This window comes from Nicotiana tomentosiformis, chromosome 7 (assembly GCF_000390325.3).
Source record: "Nicotiana tomentosiformis chromosome 7, ASM39032v3, whole genome shotgun sequence".
NCBI classification, from domain to species: Eukaryota; Viridiplantae; Streptophyta; class Magnoliopsida; order Solanales; family Solanaceae; genus Nicotiana; species Nicotiana tomentosiformis.
Genome location: NC_090818.1, coordinates 112,297,619 through 112,315,701, shown reverse-complemented (window position 1 = coordinate 112,315,701; position 18,083 = coordinate 112,297,619). Strand labels below are relative to the sequence as shown.

Here is an 18,083-nt window from a genome sequence, read left to right as displayed (position 1 = left end):
TAAATAACATGCTAAAGTGTAGGCATGTGTAAAGTGTGCTATCATAGCTCAAATCGGCAATTTCATCAATGAAAAGCATTTACTAAGTTCGCTCAAGGGTTAAACCTCTAAGTAGCCTCATCATGGCTCAACTAGATCACATAAACTATTACAACATGTGAGATATCAAAACTTAAAGCTTAACAGTCATTTCTAGGCTTATAAGAGCTCGAGCACAACCCAAACATGAATATATAATCCCGATGCCACCACATGGGATCATCCCCACGCATGTATGCACCCCAAACCACGTGGTTATCACAACAATTCGAGCTTGAAATGTCCAAAATGATGAAAATCAATAAACCCTCGAGTTTTAAACACTGCCCAGCCATTTTTCTTATGCGGATCATTTAACCGCACATGTAGTTCCGCTTTTGCGGTAATTCTTCCGCTTCTGCGGACCTACCTCACCAAGCCCCCTTTCGCTTCTGCGATGCTTCCTCCGCATCTGCGAACTCGCGGGTGCAGAAATTCTCTTCGCACCTACGCAACTCCCCCAGCTGGCCAAACTCCGCTTCTACGCCCAATGCACCACATTTGCGACTATCTAGGTGAGGAAAATAACCTCGCTCCTGCGACCACTGAACCACTTCCTTCCAGTCCGCTTCTGCGATCCCCTGCTTGCACCTGCGATCAAAACTCCGCAGGTGCAATCGCACCAGGCCTGGTGCACTTCAGCAGTCTTTAAATTCTAAATTTTGACTTGTTAACCATCCAAACTCCACTTGAGGCCCCTAACAGAAACTAAGAAATTCCAACTTCTACAATCAATGTCGAAATCTATCAAATCAAGTCTGATTGACCTCAAATTTTGTACACAAGTTATAAATGACATAACATACCTACTCCAACTCCCAGAACCAAAATCTGAGTTCGGTAACCACAAAATCAACTCTCGGTCAAACTTCTCAATTTCCAAAACTTCTAATTTTCCAACTTTCGCTATTTCAAGCCTAATTCAACTACAGACCTCCAAATCACTATCCGGACACACTCCTAGGTCCAAAATCACCCAGCGGAGCTATCAGAATCATCAAAACTCCATTCCGGAGTCGTTTACATATAAGTCAACATTCGGTCAACCTTTTCAACTTAAGCCTGTAACCTTGAGACTAAGTGTCTCATCGCATTTCGAAACATCCCCGGAGCCGAATCAACTATCCCAGAAAGTTACATAACAACAATTAAGCAAAAAATGAGTAGTAAATGGGGAAACGAAGATACAACACTCAAAACAACCGGCCGGGTCATTACATATATTATTTGTTAAAAAATTTATACTATTCTTTGTGAGATGAAAAGAGTACTTAATTTTTATGAAGTGTGTAGTTTCTTTTGAATAACCTTTGCATTACAAGACGAAGGCGCAGTAATTGATAACCATCCAACAAATGAATTAGATCATAAGATGAAGGTTTAGTAGTTAATAACCCTCCAACAAATCTCAAAATCCCGCAAACTCTTGGGACAAAAAGATTAAAACATCTCGAAAATCCCCATAAACTTTTGAAATATTTTACAAAGAGATCGTGACATCTCAAAAATCCAATAAACTCTTAGAATACTCACAAAAAAATCAAAACATCTCGAAAATCCCATAAATTCTTGGGGATATTCACAAAGACATCAAGTTATGTTTTCTCAAACCCGAAGTACCGAAGTGTTGCCCAACGTTCTTGATATCAAATACATCACAAGGAGATCCCATTATCCTAACAGCTTGTTCGGATGGTTAATTGTTACTTGTTGTATTGTATCATATTGTTACTTTAAATAATGTTTGTTTTGATTGCTATTTAAATTTTATCGTATCGTATCGTTAAATCTATCATTACGTAACGACGAAAAGTGCCAGTTTATGGAACGACCGATTTGGTGTGGTCGCGTCGTTCCCTTATAACCTGTTTAGATTGTTATTACATGTCGTTTCATAATGTATCGTATTGTATTGTACAATATTGTATTGTATTGTTTGATGAATACAATATTTGGATAGATTGTATCGTTTGCCGTCATTTCATGATATCATGCACTAACAATATGAAGAATAAACTTGCAATATTACTAAGAAAAGAATAGAAATACAGAGTAAAATTATTGTGTAAAAGAGTAGGTTAAAGGATAAAATATGATTATTTAATAATAAGGAAGAGCAAGATGAGAGAAAAAAGCAAAGTAACGACGCCACCACACCAAATCTGCCGTTCCATAAAGTGGCACTTTTCCTCGTTACGTAACGACGGATTTAACGATACGATACAATAAAATTTAAGTAACAATCAAAACAAAACTTGTATTCAAAGTAACGATACGATACAATACAATGAGTAACAACCATCCAAACAAGCTGTTATATTTTTTCTCTCATCTTGACATTCCATATTATTAAATAATCCTAATTGATTATTTACCCATCTTTTTATATAATAATTTTACCTTATAACTTACTTTTACTTTATAATATATTGTTCCAACCCTCGAAACACATAGAACAAACGAGAAAGAAGAATCAACGGAACAAATAGAATTTTATTCTTAACTAATTAATAAAAGCACTCTTCTTTGAATTTTGTGATTTCAGTTACAAAAACCATCCCATATGATAATGAACTCACAAATGGTGTGCCAAATTGGCACATAATAATTATACTCTCTCCCATTACGTGACATTTTAAAAAATAACATATTTTATATTTAAAATATTTTATTTTACTCTTAATAATATACTTTCATAAACCATCGAAATATCCTGACTTATTTAACATTACAAATTAGAAAAAAAAATTCTTCCCTTTATTTGAATTTCATGCCCAATCAAGGGAGTAGCATAAATAATGGCATTAAATTAAATTAAAACGTGGTAGATTGTCCCAAATCTTTTTGTCCCCTCTATTAATACAAAACTCCAAGAAAATGATTCCCAACATATACTACTCCTCCCTTTACCTACTACTAACTCTGACTCCAGCAGTGTACTGTACTTTGTTTATTATTGCCTGAAATTGAACACCCTTTTTACTTTTCTGTGTTAATTAAGTCTGTAGATTTCCTATTCCTTCAATTTAACCCACAAAGATTTCAGTTCAAATCTTACACTAAAACCCTATTATTACATAAAGCCTCCAAAACCATTTCATCTCAAACAATGTCTTTATCTGTTCCTCATTTCATCTCTGTCCGATTCTCCGACCTCAATGGACTAAAGGTCAGTTTTTTCTTGTCTTTTAATTATCTGTTCAATTACTTGCATTTTCTGTGATTTTTTTCAAAATCCAGCAGTTCTCCTTTAAAGGATTTTTTGCATTTGCACTATTAGGTAAAAGTGTGAGTTTTTAAGCTGTAGGTACAGGCACATGGGTTGCCAAATCAATTAAGGAGAGATTTTAAAGTATTTGCAGTTACATCAATGTCAAAGGAAGCATCAAATTATATACCAGCAGCTCCTATATTCCTACCTGAAGGACCATGGCAGCAGGTGAGAAACTTTTATACCTCAATACAAACTAGTGGCTATCTGATTCTACTCTATTCGGGCTCATTTCATTCCGATATACTAAATTAGGAGTTCTCTGCTGCTAGAAGTTATCTAAATTATAGTTACACTTAAAGGTATGCTACCATATTTTAAAGAGTTCCACTTATATACACTTACAATGTAATTTTTTTAATACTATCAGGTCTCATTTACCTGTCGTAGCAGGTTACTTGCCGTAACTTCAAAATTACTAATTTCACTTTTTTATGGAGGGTTACCTGTAAATACCTTTTGGGCGACCTGATACTACAAAAAAAAAAAAAAAAACCTTTACGTTGTGTTTTAAATTTTATGAAGTGTTGTTATCTCTTTGTTTGGTGACTGTTTTATCTGATGAGGTTGAGACTCTAGTTTCTTATACCATTGTGCCTAAGATATAATCTGGCTCTATGAGTTAGATGTATTCCTCATTGGTGCTTGAAAGTTAGGAATAAAAAAATATATTGCCATTCTAAGCTACTCTAATCCCAGACTCCACGGTGTGGGATAATACTGGGTATGTTGTTGTTGTAAGCTGCTCTAATTGGCATTTTACAATTGCTACCACTCCGGCTACATCCTCTCCTTAAGTTAAGAGTACCTTGTATCTCAATGTTGGAGTGGAAACAACTGGTGCTTCAACTTTAGAAGGTTATGCTTCGACTGGGAAGTTCCTAGAGTGGCTCTGTTATTGAAAGAATTGGAAAAGGTGACACTCAAGCTGACCTACTTGTATGGGCAAGGCAGCAGAAGAGCATCTTCACAGTTACTTTATGCTACAAGAGTTTAAATGAGGAGTTAGGCAGCAATCTGGAGTGGCCATGGAAGAGGTTATGGAAAACAAAAGCCCCTTTTAAGGTGGCTTGCTTTATGTGGTTGGCAACAAACGACGCTTGTCTGACTCAATGCAATTTACAATGAAGGAGAATATCAATGTGCAGCAGGTGCTATTTATGTAACAAGGATTAGGAGTGCTGCAGCCACCTGTTTCTACACTGCACAGTGGCAAGGCAGCTTTGGAGCTTGTATTTCAACGTTTTCAGTCAGTCTTTTGTAATGCCGTAGACTGTGAAAGATGTGTTGTCGTGTTGGGGCGAGGGGGGGGGGGCAGGAAGTCTCTGAGAACTTATGGAGCACTGTCCCAGCTTATATATATGTTGGGTTCTGTGGGGTAAGAGTAATTCCAGGTGCTTTGAAGGGAAATCGATCTCTGTACAGCTGCTAAGGTTTAAATGCTTATGGTTTTTGGGTTTCTGGTGTAACATTCAAGATGTAAATGATTAAAATAACATTTAAGATTTCATTAACCCACTACAGGACTAGGATTATGTCCAGATGGGAACCCTCCTTTATTGTTTTGTATAGGGGGTTCCTAGACCTTGTAATGTCAAGCACCATCTTGTGCTTGCTTTTTTTTTCTTCATGAAATACTAGCTTACCTATTCAAAAATAAAAATAAAAATTGGGGTCAACATTCTAGAGTAGTGCTAGTGTCATTATGTCCGACCATCATTTCAGGAGAAAGCAAGCAGAGTTCTACTGTAAGCTCAAACTTATTTGAATCTATTAGTACATTATATGTATATTTGTATGTCTGTATATTGCTAGTATATGGTTCTTCACAAAACTTATGCAAATAGTGAATTCCTTTTTCCTAAACCTTTGCTAGTATATGGTTCTTAACAAAACTTATGCCAATAGGGTTGAATTGTCCTTTTCCCTGAAACTCACTGCTTCAGTACTCTGGCCTTGTTCCTGAAACTAGTTTTAAAAAGGACAGATGATTATTCAGGACTACATGATATAATTTCGTCTGTGGACAACTTAGACTGCTTTAAATGTGTAGATTCCTGGTGGTGTTACTGCTGCAAAGGGTTTCAAAGCTGCTGGGATGTATGGTGGATTGCGTGCTCTTGGAGAGAAGCCTGATCTCGCACTCATCACTTGTGATGTAGATGCCATATCTGCAGGTCAGCTACCCTGATATAGTCCTAGGTCATCAGTGTTGACCTTTTCTTAGGTTCATGAGTGGAAAATTATATTGTCGTTCGTTTAATATCCCTCTCTCCTTTCCCCCACCCACCCATTCCTTGTAAGAGAAAAGGAACATATGCCTTACTTAAAAGAGATAAGGAACACAACTATTGGTGGTTGTGTTAAAACTTACCATCTAACAATCAACCAATACTAACCGATTAATCAGGAGTCACCTTTTCTTGTTTTTTCATCCAGGGGCATTTACTACAAATGTTGTTGCAGCTGCACCTGTACTATACTGTAAAAGCGCACTAAATGCATCTAAAACGGTATGTAGGAGAAATTACACTTAATTGTTTTGGCTCTCACTTGTAGTAAAGGAACTCTTTTTCATATTTAGAACTGTCAACTCTCAACTTTCCCGTGCTATTGTAGTTCCGCACTTTGCGTAATGCTTGTTTAACCTATATTGACTTAAGCGATGATGTTATATGACAAACAGCAAAGTCGTTGCAATTGGTGACTATTGAGCGGCAAAAGGTTTTAAATTAAGCAAGCATGCCATCTTATTGGCTTCGTTCACATGTTCAAGGCTGATGCTTTTGTATTTATCTGTTTCATTAGAAGAAAAGGACACATCTCCATCTATATTTAGGAATGACCCCCGACTTTCATGAATTTTTACTATTTTGTGAATCCAAGAGGCTTATTAGAAGTATATATTAGTAACTTGATGTCATAGATTGCTTGCAGCAAACTTAACTGCTTCTACATTCTTGTCTCTTATAAGAATACTACCACTTTTCAGGCTCGTGCAGTACTGATAAATGCTGGTCAAGCTAATGCGGCAACGGTAATTTCTCCTGAAAGTTTTGGACTAGAAGCACAATCCTAGAATTTCAGTTCAAAGCAGGGTGTATCTACTCCTCTATTTCCAATTTGATTGGCAGTAAAACCAAAGCAGACTCATCCAACTTCTCAAAGAAGTGATAGACTCAATGTCAAAAGTAGTGATGCTGTCATATCACTTTCTTTCTGCGTTAATTGATAATGTGACTTGAGAGTTTCAAAATTTTCTTTTCAGGGTGATGCAGGTTATCAGGATGTAATAGAGTGCTCTAGTGCACTGGCTAAGGTTTGCAGCTTGCATTTAGTCCATAACTCCATTTTGATTTAGACTTCAGAAATTAGGTTTTTGATAGCGATTTTCAATTATGACAGTTGCTTCAACTGAAGCAAGATGAAGTCTTGATCGAATCCACTGGTGTAATAGGTCAAAGAATAAAGAAGGTAAACGCTTACAAGTTGCACTTAATTGGTTTTTCCTAATTGCTTGAACCTCTTTCTTGCATACAGCAATGCCCAGTGTTGGACGTCTTGAATTATACATGTCTTTGGCATATATGTGTGCGCTTTTACTGTGCGAGCTTTTCCCCTGTCAAGTAACCTCATCATTTTATGTTTACATCTCTTGCAGGAGGCACTTCTCAACTCACTCCCACACCTTGTTAGCCAGCTTTCATCAACTGTGGAGGGGTAATCTCCTTCTTTTGATGTATAAACTTATATGTTTAATTGAACACCATCATATTATATCCTGTAGTACTATTTCTTTCTTCCACTTCATATTCTTTCTTTATACTTTACCCATTCGCTTTTGTATTCGTACATTTTCATAATGAATTTCAATCCACTCTAGAGGGCCTGTTCTGGTTAGGGATCGCTGATCTCATATGTGCATTTGCAGGGCAGATTCTGCAGCAGTAGCTATAACGACCACTGATCTTGTTAGTAAGAGTTTGGCTGTTGAAACAGAGGTATGAAGATTAGTTTTCCCGGTGTTGTTGTGTTTGTTAAGATTAAGATTCTTGGATGTTATTATTCATTAGTCTCCAAATTTATATGACAGTTTGAGTCAAGCTATTTATTTTGGTTGAATTTTACTAAATTTCATTATTAAGGTCTTGATAAAATTTTCATAAAGTTTTTTTTAATTATTCAAGTTCTATTTTCTATATTAAATTATTCGACATTATTACTTCAAAATTTGACAGTGTTGTGTTGCATAAAATTGGATGGACATTATGAAAATAACTGCTTGAGGCATTATAATTTGTAGCTTGGGAGTTTCTACGGACCCTGAAAGAAATAAAGCAAAGGTAGAAAACATTAAAGAAATCAACTAACTTCTGGGATTATGGCTGGAGGAGAAGGTTACACTGAATTCCTTTAGTCGGGTTAAAAGATGTTCTGCTGCTGAAACTCCAATTCCTTGCTTATTGTCAAGTACTAAGAAATCCACAGGGTGATGCAGTTTCATTACGTATCATCTATAGCTTCAAGCCTTAAAATTCTTTCTGGTTGATAGACATCGGCAGTCGTTGGAAGCTCCAGGATACGAGTAGCCTGATGTGTATTAAATCTCTATGCTTGTGCTTGACAGTTAGTTTTGTGATTCCAGTAATCCAGTTGCGGTTATACCGATCCTCTTTTTTGTTTTGTTTGCAATGGATCACATTGAACATTTTAACTCTCTTGCTGTTGGTCTAAATATTTTGCATCAGTTAAAACCGAGAAATGATCAGTTAGAGCTTTTGCAAGTAAAAATGAGGTTAAGAGCTAGAGATTTTTTTTGGATGGTGGAAAAGGATGGAGGTCTCTTCCCTTGTTATCTTTTACTGTTTCTTGGAGTAAGATTTTCTGAAAAAGAAAAAGTAAGTAAATGCATGTGAACTTAATAGGTCACTGGTGGATTTTGTGCATATTCAATTTGCAACTAATGACAACTTTGCTTTAGTCACTTTAAGGACAAGCACAAGTTTTGGTAGATGTGAAATTAAAATTTTCAGTCACATTTTTGATAATGCATTGCTGTTGACATGCTATGCTATCGCCGCCATCGAAAGCGGTAACTTAGCATCAAGGTGAAATCAATGTGTGATCTGACTCAAGACCATCTGCACTTTTTGTATCCTAAAGTTTCCATTTCTGAAAGGAAAGAAACTATAATGAGTTTGTAATGATACATGCTATTGTACTTATGCTCAGGTCAGAGGAGCTCGAATAAGAGTTGGGGGCATGGCAAAGGGCTCTGGGATGATTCATCCTAACATGGCAACAATGCTTGGTGTAAGTATCTTCAGAATTCCGTTGTTTTCCCTAAGCAGTGAGAGTATCTTACTGGATTGAAATGCAACTTTGCAGGTTGTAACTACCGATGCCTCGGTAACAAGTGATGTTTGGAGAAAAATGGTACAAGTTGCTGTAAATCGAAGTTTTAATCAAATTACTGTAAGTAAGAAGTTTATATAGCTTTAATACTTCAGACATATATTATTCTGACCATGCATGAGGACTGGAGGTCAATGGTAGAAATTTGCAGTGAGTTGTATCTGACCTTTCTGGTTTAAATAGATCAAGTCCATATTCTCATTATTCTTTTTTCTTCTTCTTGGGGCGACCTATATGTAAGCTGATTAAAGTAAAGCTTTAGATTCTTGAATCTTATGCAAGTTGTTTCTACCTTGTGTGAGAGTCTGAGGAAGAGAAATTGATGTAGTGCGTTTTCGCTACATCAGTACTAGTAGAAGTTTTCATTAGCAAAAAGTATTAATAGAAGTTTTTTGCATGATCTATGTGAAATGTATTGTTTTTTCTGTTATGTTGAGCAGTCGTGTATTATTTTCTTGGTTGCATCTCTAGAATGGTTTAAGTTTTAAGTTGCGTGGTTTTATCAAATCCATTTCCCCATAATGCTAAAATATTACCTCTTGATTTGACTCAGCCTGTTCTCATATCTCAAATGACTACACGTTGATATGCTTTGTCTGCCGCATTTCTGTTTAGTGATGTCATCTTGACGCACTCAGTCATACTGTTGCATGATCTAAACCCAGGTGCATATATTTTGACAGGTTGATGGAGACACCAGTACAAATGATACTGTCATTGCTCTGGCCAGCGGACTTTCAGAATCATATGAGATTTCTTCTTTGAACTGCTCCGAGGCAGAACACCTACAGAACTGCCTTGATGCTGTATGTGCTATTATTTCTTTTAATTGCTTTATTCTCATGCGGACTAGTCTGTCTTGACATAAACACAATCAGGATGGGGTGTTTGTTACTAGGCAGTGACCGATTGAGAAATTAATGTCAGTGTACTATATACCAATATACTTCCTTTGAGTTTCTCTTCTTTACTTCTTTTGTTGCCTTATGTGATGGTAGAAGAGTTACATTTGTGATGCAGTGTACTTTCACATGATGATTTCAACATATATGCTAAGTGTTTTTGTGATTTTTAATTACATGATCTTTGTGTTATATATAGTTCATCCTGCACACTCTTTTGTCATTGGTTTCACCATAATGGACTGCATGCTAGTCACTTTCAAGCAAAAAGCATTTATATAGCTTAGCAATTTACAGGTCACAATAGTCACAAACGAAGATCCTCATGATCTGTGATGGTTTATGAACATGATAATAAAGGGACGTCCTTATAACTGATAAACTAAATAAATAAATAAATAAATAGTTTAGGAATATCCTTTTAGCTTGCATGAGTATTGACATGATTCCGCTACAGGTAATGCAGGGTCTAGCAAAATCAATAGCTTGGGATGGTGAAGGCGCAACATGTTTGATTGAGGTCTGTATTTCTTTATTAAGTTCCTTGTGAGCTTTGACCAACTTCCATTTGCTCCTAGTCTTGTTTCTTAAACATGCATAAGCTTAGCAACCAACTCTAGAAAAGTAATTCTCTGATATTTTCATTTAAGCTATTTGATCATAAATGAGTACTAGAAAAGAATGATTGAATGGATGACTGATTAGCTGAGGTGTAGGAGTAAGAACCTAGAGATCCCAGGTTCAAATCTCAACTACAACACTGAGTGTGAGTTCATTTTCTTCAGTTTGGCAGGAAGGTTTACTCCACACGTGTGCTTGTGCGTTATAGCAGGCTGTCTAGTGGTAGTTGAGGTGCGATTTGGACACCGTCACAAAAAAAAAATGATTGAATTGGTTATTATAGTTGAGTTTGTTAGGGATAAATTGAAAAGGTGTCTAAGATGGAAAAGTATATCTTGTATTGGTCATAGAAATAAATACATATGAATGGAAGTCATAAAACAAATTGGCATTATCTTATTTTGGTACAAATACTGGAGGATGGTGGCTTTGCTATATAAGTAAAGAGAACAAGCTCTGAACAGGTTATGAGGGAGAAGGTGCTAGTGTATTTATATAGCATACACACATTAATTCTTTCTAGATTTCAATTCTTTCGTTACTTGGCATGATAAAGGACAATCGTGTAAGTGGAGAAGGGTAGAAGGCGGGCTCATTATCCACTGAGTTACGTACCACACTCCACTAGCTCTGGGGTATTTCTTGGTTATCAAACATAAAAAAAGAACAATAATGTGTTTTCATTCTGACAAAAAAAAAGTTCAATGTGGCTTCCTATGTAATTTTTGTCAGTTTGTTGATAAGCATATATAAACAAGTAGCTTCTAGAGTCACTAGTTTGTTATTTTTAGTCCTTTGCTCTTTAGATACTCTTTTCATGCAGTACTTCCTCTTTTGATCTGTGACATGTCTGCCTTAACCTCCTCCATCCACACCCCCTCTGTGACATGTTTGTCTTTAATTGGACATAGGTGAGGGTTGCCGGTGCTGATAACGAAGCTGATGCAGCAAAGATTGCTCGTTCAGTGGCGGCTTCTTCACTTGTCAAGGTATGAAGTGAATTTACTTTACATATCTACTAGGAGCAGTCTCGAAAGTATGTTTAACTGATTATTTCCTTTCTAATGTATAATCAGGCTGCTGTATACGGTAGGGATCCCAATTGGGGCCGTATTGCTTGTGCTGCTGGCTATGCAGGGATTCCTTTCAACTCCGACAAGCTTCGGATATCACTTGGAGATATTGTGCTTATGGAAGCAGGGCAACCACTTCCATTTGATAGGTATGGAAAATGATACCCCACATTTGTATTGCTTTATTAGGCATGGGCCCTGGAATTGCCTTCTCGTATCAGTTCTTATCTCAAAAGGGAACTATCATGCATCTTAAAGAGCCGGCTACAAGCACGCTAACCAACTCATTTTGGTTAAGTTTGGATGCTACTGTCATTTTCTGACCAAAACCTATCCAATTCCTTTAGCTCTTATATATTTAATTTCCTGGTGGGGCTCTAGCCATTATAGAGCGTATGATAATTCTGTTGTTTGGATATATCTCAACCTCAAATTGGTGGCTCTTGATCCAGTATTCAGTAGGCCAATTTTGGATGCTAAACCTAAAGTACTTACCACCTCATCTGTACACTCTTCCGCAGATTTTTTTCCTTTCTCGTTTTGTCTTGTCTTTTGCTAATTTTCTCTCTCTGGACATCATGCAATCTTGGGTCCTTTTGCAGGGTTGCAGCTAGCAATTATCTCCGAAAGGCTGGTGATGTCCACGGCACTGTCGAAATTCAAATATCAACTGGTAAGTTTCACATGCATAAACAGGCATATTCATATTGATATTGTACATCTGCATTGGTGGAAGCATCATGATGAAAGTAAACAAACTCCGTGGCATCACACATAGCTCTAGAGATTTTACCGAGAAGAGAGTCTATGCAAACTAGTCTTTGGAGAGTGCATTAACTTGATTTTGTTTATAAGATGACGCAAGCTGTGACTCCGTCTCCTACCTGCTCTATGATATGCTTGAGGCATTGAGAACAGTATTGGCAAGAAAAGTGCTGTTCCAAGCTTCAAGTCAAACTGATATGTTTTTTTTTTTGGTGCCAACCCCCACTCCCCAACACAGAAAAAAGTATCAACTTTCCTTGTTCTCCAGTCCAAAATTTGACATTCCTACCTTGAATAATTTGAGTAATTTTTTCAATGTCCAAGAATTCAAATAGATTAACTTAATACTACCTCGGTATTTCAGACTTGATGACTTCTTCACATTTTGAGCACTGCTCTGTCTACCTCAATAAAGGAGCGTTTTATAAATCTACCTTTTGATCTCTGTGTTAGTAAAAGTGGGTCATATTCTCTGGTCGGGTGGAACAAATCAACATCTGCTCTATATTTTCTCAGTTTCTAGTGTGGCTATTAGTTTGATAGTATCCCCCCTCCAAAGTTTGAAGCTCTCTCACAATGAGCCATGTGTGTTCCTGCAATTCTTTCTTACCCTTCGGTTCCACCTTCCGAGCTGCATGGAAGACAATGCGATAAGAATCTACTATCTTACCTTTGCTTCTATATATTTGCCCGTGCATAGTATCTTTGTGGCATTTGCAAGGCTAAGGCATTATGCCCACTAGTTCATGCCATCACGGATTTGTTTATATCCGCTGTAGTTTTTGTGGCTTCTGTCCGTATTAACAAGAATCTTGTACTGCAAGTATAAATAATAGTCTCTGTGTTTTCCCTGGACAGGTGATGGTCCAGGAAGCGGACTAGCATGGGGCTGTGACTTGAGTTATGATTATGTCAAAATTAATGCAGAGTACACGACATGAAACAGGAGCGGTGGTTCAAAGATTGAAGTCTCTCCTAATAAGCAGTTCCGATTTAGCCATTATTATTGGTTTTGTAGTTGTAAAATCCCTGCTAAATGCAAATAACATGTATGGATACTGCTGTCTGCTGGGACCAGCAGAATTTTGTCAGATGGACAAACCTTTCTAAAATGTTAATTGAAGTTATTTCACCATTTTCCTACAGAAGTTTAGGCTATCCATAAAATTTACAGATCTGATAATCTAGACCTCCAAATCTGTACCTTAATTTGGTATAAGTTGCCGTGAATAACCTTTTTTCCTTCTGATTTTACTCTCGCACTTCCAAGTTCTAACACCTGGGATTTTGGAAATTACATCTACAAATTAGTTGGACACTAGCTTGCTATATTCACAGACACGAGTGATTCGCAATTTGATTGCCAAACCTGAAGCACCAAAACACTTGCAAGGCAGTACTTTAAAACTAAGGAGATATAATCTTTAAAAAGATGCAGAACGAGACCTAAATCTTTAAAGATCACTCTCGAGCTTCAAGTCATCTAACATAGCACTAATTGCTAGGCACATTAAACATTCAGGACATGGTCGGATTACAGGGTATCATGGTCAAAACCTCAGACTTCAGGGAAAAACAATGAAGCAAAAGTACTCTTAACTTGCTAACATGAAATACAGCAAAGCAAAATACAGTCATCCAATAACAACAGGGCAAAAGTTTTAAAACTTAGTACAAAAATGCCAATAACAACACTCATAAAGAATTCCACAACTCAGTTAAGCGTCATACTTATTTATTTACAGAACTAGGTGAAACGATCAACAGCTCACACCACAATCAAAAAGGAAGCTCAGGAAGCTTCTGCAACTGGAAAATGCAACTTTGTGACAGATTTCTTGAGAAAACTACTCCCACAGAATGGATCCGGAGTGCTGCCAATATCATAATCCACAGTGCTAGCCTGCAGCCCACTGGAATGAGCAGTTATGTTATCCCCCAAAGAATGGAAGCTAGAACAAGTCGTTATGTGGTTATCCTCCAGATGATGATAACTCCTCTTGGCACTCCCACCATGCTTGCGACCTTGTTTCTTGTCTTTACTCTTGCTCCCTCGCGAAGATTTGCCATTGCTTTTCTGCTTATTCTTCCCATGCTTCTTGTTGTCACTCCTGTGGCGTTGCCCCCTGTTTGGCACATGCGAAACTGCTGTTGGAATAGGGTCATACACATCGGGAGCCCATGTCACAGACAGCTTCCTGGGCGGTTTGCCTTGTTTCTCCCGGCTACCTTTAATGGCAGATACAAGCTTCAAAGCTGTCTGTGAGAGAATAAAACAAAACAAAAAGAGAGAAAAAACAAGACAGTCAACCAACAGCAAATTGGCAATAAATTAATTGCTCTAACCCTGAAAATATACCAACACAGAGTCACCCCTGTGTATGAGATAGTATTTGTTTGCTCCAACGCTGTTCCAAAATACTGTTGCTTCGGCTGGATACAGGGTCTAGATCCATGTGTAAATAAGAGAGGGAGCATGATAATGTTACAAAGCGGGCTCACGGCATATGTTGGAAAAAAACAAATAGAGGAAATGATGATTGCCATATTGAACAGATAATAGCCCTAAGAGCAGAGAGCTGGTAAAATCCAAAAGCAACCTACCAGCACAAGGAGGAAAAAGGTAGCCGGACAAGCAATATACATAAAGGGTATGACTGAAGGAAACAGCACCCTTTACATGCCTAGGGTTCAAATATCCTCCTACAAAATATTCTGACACAATAGATATCCCATCCCCAAAAATGTGAGAGCAGGTCCAACTGAACATTGAGATGAACACAGCCAAACACATACCTCTGAAGAAACAAAACATGCACATAAACCATTAACACTTCCCACTAGTAATGTTCATGATTATTAGCGAGGCCAGAATGTATCCTGCTCTATTAAGGAATATTAATGTAAGCTAACAAAAAATAGATTGTCTTATATAACAAAATTAACAATAGATAGCTTTAAGTAGACTATAAACTTTATTAAAAACAGGGGGTATACTTTCTGGTTCTTTATCAGATGTATCAAATCCTTTATCATTAAAATGAAAATGCATGAAATTTGACATTAAACGTCTCAGGACACAAAACTCACAGGAAAAGATATGGAACGTGAATAAGGCAAGTCAGTTGATTTAGCATCAGCCTCCTGCCCATAAACCAACTCAGAAAGGGGAGCGCTCGTACTAGAGCAGGGAAATGTTGCAGACTTGATCAGGCATTTTTCCGAGTCCGCAATGCCAGTGCCATTTGCATCAATATCTTCACTTCTGTCTTCCTCCAACGTGTTGAAATTGTCCTTATCAATCGAGTCTTCACCATCCTCAATAATCAGAGATTCAGAGAGATGGAGCGCAAGATCATTAACAAAAGGACCACCTGGATTGCCAGAAGCACAACCAAGAGTCCCCTTTGATGACTCAAAATAGCCGCTTACACTTCCACAGTCCGACTTGTAATTAGCAGAACAAATGTCCATCAATTAAAAGAGAGCAGCAAAGATCTGCACAAACTTGAAACCAAATTCTCAGCACAAAACAAGAACCATAATTTGTTAGAACAAAACAACAACAACTACCCCTAAGTCCCAAACAAGTTGGGGTCAACTATAGGAATGCTCACGGACCAAGTTACTCCATTTAACTAATCCCTATAATTTGCTGCACTATGGGGATGATTCATTGCACATTCCTTAACTGGTCATCTTAAAGTTATCAAAAAATATTTTTTAATCCTTCAAGATTTGAACCATCTTGCATGAGTAAAAGCAAATCTAAAGTCAAAGGAACCAAATGTGCATTGGATCCAATAATACTCATTATTAGGTGTGAGCACCTAATTTTTAAAGGAGGTGTGACATTAGGGATGGTGCATACCAAACAAATACTTCCAAAACTCAGCAGCCATACAACTAGAATCAAATGTTGTTTATCGTCATGCTAGCCGGCTACATATCTATATGGAAAAATTGCACCTTGGCTGTAAACAATCTGCCGTGAAAGGAAAATTATGGTTCTCTAAAACTAGAGTTCCTGATCATCCTAACAAATTCATTAACACAAAAATTAATCATAAGGAAAACAGGAATGACAAGAGTCAAGGAAGGAATAATTATTAACTTAATGCATTGTGTAAACATAGATCTACAACAAAAAACATCACTCTAAACATATATTATTTAATTTTTTTATGAGGGTGGTGTTTGAACTAGCTTGCATACAGCTCGACTATTCCACCGGGTACCTGCTACCTCCCACCAGGTACAGGTACCACACAACTCTGCCCACCAAAGCACATGTTGGGAGGAATCACTTGGTATTTTTTGCTAGGATTTGAACCTGAGACCTCATGGTTCTCCCCTCTATTTCATTAATCATTACGCCACACCCTTAGGTGTGATAGATTCAAGCTATTTAAACAGCCAATTAACCATAAAGCACCAAACAAATGAACCAACTGAGGATATAATCACAAGTCTAGGCGATCATTACCTTTGAGTATGTCGATCAAAAACAAACCCTTCAGAAACCTCCAGAAAAAGACTCAACGTTTTTGGCTACAAATACTCGTAAATAGATCTGAAATAGCTGAAAATCCGTCGAAACAAACAGAAAACCGGCAATCCGACAGCTGAAACAGATTCGAAGAAGAAGAAGAAAGAAGAGGCGAAGACGAATTAAACGTTAACTAAAATTATTACTACGCCGACGTTTCAGACGATGAGAACACAAAACTCCATAAAAAGAAGCAGCGTGAGGTAAACTCAATAACACATCCAACACACCACTAGGCGTCACCGAATGCATCGTAAATCGATGCGATGCCCTTCGATTTCCCCCAAAACAACCAAATCCCTAATTCCAATAACTCGGCGATCCAATCCAATCCAACTCACTTCACACAAAAACACAAAATAATGAATGAAGATGATTGAATTCCTCGGATTTCAAAGAAGCATAACTAGAAATCAAGTAAATCGGATCATTCTTATAGCCCTAAATTACCATCGGATTCAACGCTAGACCAAAGAAATTATTTTTATTTTTTTTGAAGATAATTTGAGAGAGAGAATTTTTCTATTTATAGGTGTATTATGGTGTGCTACGTACGTTTGAAAATAAAGTAGGATATTACTGGGTCAATGAATGGGACGGGTCGGTTTATTACATTGCTAATCTTGTTCGTACACGTGTCCGTACGTTGAGATATCTTCTTCCCTGATTTTAGATATTTCTGGAAGATGGGCCGGACTTGGCAAAGTTCAAACTTGTTGGGCTTCTTCATCTATACGTGTGGGGCTCGCCATGGTTGCCGCCTTTTTTTTGCTACATCGGAAGATGAAACTAATTGCATTGGTTAATCAAAAAAAAATAAAAAATAAAAATATATATATATATATATAATAAATATATATATTGTATGAAATAAACATAAATAAAAAATATATAAATTTTATTGGCTATTATTTTTGAGAGCTACTAAAAATATGCATTTCTCAAGATTATCTATTCATGTTTCCAACATAATAACTTCATTAATATTTACTACTTTTTGAGAAACTAAATTTAAGAGAGAAATAGTTGTTAAAGCAGTATGCTAAAATATATACTTCTTTCATATTATGTATTTACACCAAATCAATAAATACATATTATGTGTTTACACATATAATTATTTTACTTAACCATGATTAATTATTACATATGTTTACCTCATTAAATTACTTAACCACGATAAGCAAGGGCGGTTCTAGGGTAAGGCAGGTGAAGCCCTTGTCGTCGGCTCCCAAATATATAAGGTCCCAAAAAGTATGAAATACTATTGTATTATTATATAATGTATGTAATTTATATTACATAATTATTTTTAAAAATTAAATTTTAATATATTTTAAATTTGATAGAAGTAGGATTGAGTGAGTTAATACGATAATTTTTCTCTCTTATTAGATTAAACAATATAT

At 36.8% G+C, this 18,083-nt stretch overlaps 2 protein-coding genes across 4 annotated transcripts; one reads left to right on the top strand and one right to left on the bottom strand.

Moving 5' to 3' along the window:
- The first annotated feature begins 2,964 nt into the window (after window positions 1-2,964).
- Window positions 2,965-13,273, top strand: LOC104117609 (arginine biosynthesis bifunctional protein ArgJ, chloroplastic). Of its 2 annotated transcripts, none has more exons than XM_009628681.4 (17): window positions 2,965-3,247; window positions 3,386-3,517; window positions 5,403-5,526; window positions 5,789-5,862; window positions 6,342-6,386; window positions 6,618-6,668; window positions 6,755-6,823; window positions 7,011-7,069; window positions 7,281-7,350; window positions 8,582-8,662; window positions 8,738-8,824; window positions 9,448-9,570; window positions 10,124-10,186; window positions 11,199-11,276; window positions 11,364-11,509; window positions 11,963-12,033; window positions 12,984-13,273. In XM_009628681.4, the coding sequence occupies exons 1-17, from the start codon at window positions 3,188-3,190 to the stop codon at window positions 13,064-13,066; spliced, it is 1,416 nt and encodes a 471-aa protein (XP_009626976.1). In that variant the 5' UTR covers window positions 2,965-3,187; the 3' UTR covers window positions 13,067-13,273. The 2 variants fall into 2 exon arrangements, with proteins under 2 accessions (XP_009626976.1, XP_070037940.1); XM_070181839.1 differs by having other exon boundaries at window positions 3,108-3,247; window positions 3,380-3,517.
- A 431-nt stretch (window positions 13,274-13,704) lies between these two features.
- On the bottom strand, window positions 13,705-17,252 carry LOC104117608 (uncharacterized). 2 transcript variants are annotated; one of them, XM_009628679.4, is made up of 3 exons: window positions 16,612-17,252; window positions 15,216-15,623; window positions 13,705-14,385 (listed from the first exon to the last, which is right to left on the bottom strand). In XM_009628679.4, the coding sequence occupies exons 2-3, from the start codon at window positions 15,597-15,599 to the stop codon at window positions 13,918-13,920; spliced, it is 852 nt and encodes a 283-aa protein (XP_009626974.1). In that variant the 5' UTR covers window positions 15,600-15,623; window positions 16,612-17,252; the 3' UTR covers window positions 13,705-13,917. The 2 variants fall into 2 exon arrangements, with proteins under 2 accessions (XP_009626974.1, XP_009626975.1); XM_009628680.4 differs by having other exon boundaries at window positions 15,216-15,632; window positions 16,612-17,175.
- Between the last annotated feature and the right edge of the window lie 831 nt (window positions 17,253-18,083).

Bases quoted from the DNA above. Each gene is read 5' to 3' on its own strand.
- LOC104117609 (XM_009628681.4), top strand. From the start codon at position 3,188: ATGTCTTTATCTGTTCCTCATTTCATCTCTGTCCGATTCTCCGACCTC. The intron at 10,187-11,198 runs GTCTGTATTTCT...AATTGGACATAG, and splicing joins GCGCAACATGTTTGATTGAG to GTGAGGGTTGCCGGTGCTGA. The intron at 12,034-12,983 runs GTAAGTTTCACA...TTCCCTGGACAG, and splicing joins CGAAATTCAAATATCAACTG to GTGATGGTCCAGGAAGCGGA.
- LOC104117608 (XM_009628679.4), bottom strand. From the start codon at position 15,599: ATGGACATTTGTTCTGCTAATTACAAGTCGGACTGTGGAAGTGTAAGC. The intron at 14,386-15,215 runs GTGAGTTTTGTG...ATTCTCTCACAG, and splicing joins CACGTTCCATATCTTTTCCT to ACAGCTTTGAAGCTTGTATC.